This window comes from Sapajus apella, unplaced genomic scaffold, assembly GCF_009761245.1.
Source record: "Sapajus apella isolate SASKATOON/1434 unplaced genomic scaffold, GSC_monkey_1.0 scaffold97, whole genome shotgun sequence".
Lineage (NCBI taxonomy): Eukaryota > Metazoa > Chordata > Mammalia > Primates > Cebidae > Sapajus > Sapajus apella.
In genome coordinates, this window is record NW_022437037.1 from 3,657,789 (window position 1) to 3,660,818 (window position 3,030).

Below are 3,030 nucleotides of genomic sequence, written 5' to 3' on the forward strand. Positions count from 1 at the left end.
AAGCTTTCTGTGGGGGCTCCCGGGGTGGCTGGCCCAGCCTAAAGGGACTTCAGTGTTCCTGGCACATGGTAGGCATCTGTCTTTGTTGGGCAGTTGAATCAGAAGGGCTGAGGACAGCTGGGAACATACCCTGTCTCCAGCAAACCTCGTGGTTCTGTCATCTGCCTGCCCCTCACGCAGCCTAACCTTTCTGAACCGGAAGCTTGGGCTGCACTCACTGCTTACCCTCCCCTTACCGCACCCCATGACCTGGCCCAAGCAGCAGCTCCCAGAGCGGTGGCCCAGCAAATACAGCTTGACTCGGGGCCAAGGCTCTTGAGGGCTGAGCAATGTTCCCATGCTCACTCCTGAAACACTGTCCCTTCGCCATTCAGAAGGCATCATTTTGGGGAAGGCAGTGGTTGGTTTTTCAGAGCCAGAGAGTGGCCCTGCCAGCTGCTGGGCAGGGCAGGCTGAGAAGGGTGGTATGCAGGTGTTGTTCTGACCTCACCTCCACTGTGCCAGCCTGACTTGGGATGCCAAGTATCTTAGGCTTGAGGGTGGGTAACAGGAGGCATCTCTCTCACTCCAGCCCCTTCCTCTTCCTAAGACACCCGTGTCTTCTACCTTCCTGTGGTAGAAGAGTGGATGGGTTAATTCCCTTCCATAATCCTCCCAGGACCTAGAGGCTTTCAGATCAGGGCTGGGAGGGGCCCAGACAGTTCTCCCCAGGACCTCTTCTACCTTTGGAATGCCTATCACCTGGGGGAGGGGGGTGTCAGACATCCCCCAGACCCATCCTGCATTCCACTGTATCCAGATTGAGGCCTAGAGAGGGGCGGAAGTCCCTTAGAGTCACAGGGAATGGCAGCGCCTGGACTGATACTCTGCCCAGCTGCTTTGCCTGACCCTCTCAGAGCATAACTTCCGGGCACCTGGTAAGCAGTGGTGGGGGGTGGTTTCCAGAAAGAAACGCAGAGGGAGCAGACGAAAACCTTGGAGATGGGAAAGGGCAAATCCTGGATTCGTTGTGGGGGTGGGGGAGATTAGATTGGAGGTCACAGGCTGATCTGGCAGTGTCTCGGGGAAGAGGGTTGGGTGGTGGGATCGGGTTTTCTCCGGGTAGGGAAGGGTTAAGTCCTCCCAAGCTCCTAAACTTTCTCCTCCCCACCCGGAGGCAGCACCTAGAAGCCGCCCAGTGCCCCGAGCTGTCTCCATGGCCTGCCTGAGCTCCTCGCAGCTCCAGAAGGTAGGAGCCTGCAGGTGGGGGCTGGGAGGATCATGGGGGGCTGGAGGGGTCACCGCGGTAGTCCCGTGCTCAACCCACCCCTTGCCCCATTTTACCGAGGAGGAAACTGAAGTCCAGAGGAGCGTGTTCTCAACCACAACCCCTGACTTCACACACAGCCCGGGGTGTCCAGATCACAGGACGCAGGGTGGGGTGGGGTAGGGACGTGTGTGTTAGACCAAAACAAGAATAAAGCCTCGGAAACCACCAGTTCGGCCCCAGGCTGGAATCGGCAACGAGGGGGGCGGGGACAGCACCCAGGAGGGGCGGGGCTCGCGAGAAGGGCCCAGGTTCTTCCAATCACAAAAGGCTACCACGTGGGAATTAGCACAGCATATTAAAAAAATCACTCAAACATTCCTACGCTGAGACTTAATATTTTCGTATACAGCTCTAGAAATTTTCTTCCATTATAGCAGCTACCACGAATCAAGTGCTGGACAAGTTTTTTTTTTGAGGTGGTGGGGAGGAGACAGGGTCTTACTACAGGCACACCCCCTCCCCTGACAGAGTTCATTTTTAAATTTTATTTTTATTTTTTGCACGATATCGGCTCAGTGCAATCTCCACCTCCCGGGTTCAAGCACTTCTCCTGCCTCAGCCTCCTGAGTAGCTGGGAGTATAGGTGTGCACCACCATACCCAGCTAATTTTTTTTGTATTTTTAGTAGAGATGGGTTTTCACCATGTTGGTCAGGATGGTCTCGATCTCCTGACCTCGTGATCCACCCGCCTCGGCTTCCCAAAGTGCTGGGATTATAGGCGTGAGCCACTGCGCCTGGCTATTTTTATTTTTTTTGAGACGGAGCCTCTATCGCCCAGGCTGGAGTGCAGTGGCATGATCTTGGCTCATTGCAACCTCCACCTCCCGGGTTCAAGGGATTCTCCTGCCTCAGCCTCCCATATAGCTGGGAGAAGCACACCACCATGCCTGGCTAATTTTTGTTTTTAGTAAAGACGGTGTTTCACCATATTGGCCAGGCTGGTTTCGAACTCCTGACCTCAAGTGATCTGCCCGCCTTGGCCTCCCAAAGTGCTAGGATTATAGGTGTGAGCCACTGTGTCCAGACTGGAACCTGACTTTTTTTTTTTTTTTGAGACAGAGTTTCATTTTCATCACCCAGGCTGGAGTACAATGGGCCCAGGTTCTCCACTCACTGCAACCTCTGCCTCCTGGGTTTTTAGTAGAGACAGGGTTTCACCATGTTGGCCAGGCTGGTCTTGAACTCCTAACCTCAAATGATCCGCCTCCCTCAGCCTCTCAAAGTGCTGGGATTACAGGTGTGAGCCACTGCGCCAGCCCTATTTTAATTTTTGTAGAGATGGGGTCCCATCACTATGTTGCCCAGGCTGGTCCTGAGCTCCTGAGCTAAAGCGATTCTCTTGCCTCGGCCTTCCAAAATGCTGGGACAACAAGGCATGAGCTGCCGCGCCCAGCCTGCCAGGTTCAATAAAAGAGGCTGTACTGTCATCCCCATTTGGTAGCCTGAGGGCCAGAAAGAGGAGGGAACTTACTTGGCCAAGTTCTCACAGTGGCCAGGTAATCATTTATAGCCAATCTTTTTTTTTTTTTTTTTTTTGATTTTTCATCTCACAGTATATCAGGTTCATTCCCATGAGAGTAAATATGTTTTGGCCGGGCATAGTGGCTCACGCCTATAATCCAAGCACTTTGGAGGCCAAGGTGGGCAGATCACCTGAGGTCTGGAGTTCAAGACCAGCCTGACCAACATGGTGAAATCTCATCTTTATTAAAAAAAAAAA

The 3,030-nt window shown here is 53.3% G+C and overlaps 1 protein-coding gene across 6 annotated transcripts in view; it reads left to right on the top strand.

The window, feature by feature from the left end:
- The first annotated feature begins 271 nt into the window (after positions 1–271).
- The window catches only part of PHYHD1 (phytanoyl-CoA dioxygenase domain containing 1), a 21,217-nt gene continuing 18,458 nt past the window's right edge, over positions 272–3,030 (top strand). For 4 of the 6 annotated variants that reach the window (XM_032257518.1, XM_032257523.1, XM_032257517.1 and 1 more), the window contains exon 1: positions 1,162–1,228. In XM_032257518.1, the coding sequence (XP_032113409.1) occupies positions 1,196–1,228 (33 nt within the window). In that variant the 5' untranslated portion in view covers positions 1,162–1,195. Of the gene's footprint in view, positions 918–1,160; positions 1,229–3,030 lie in introns of those variants that run through there. The other 2 variants (XM_032257516.1, XM_032257519.1) reach the window with 2 other exon arrangements.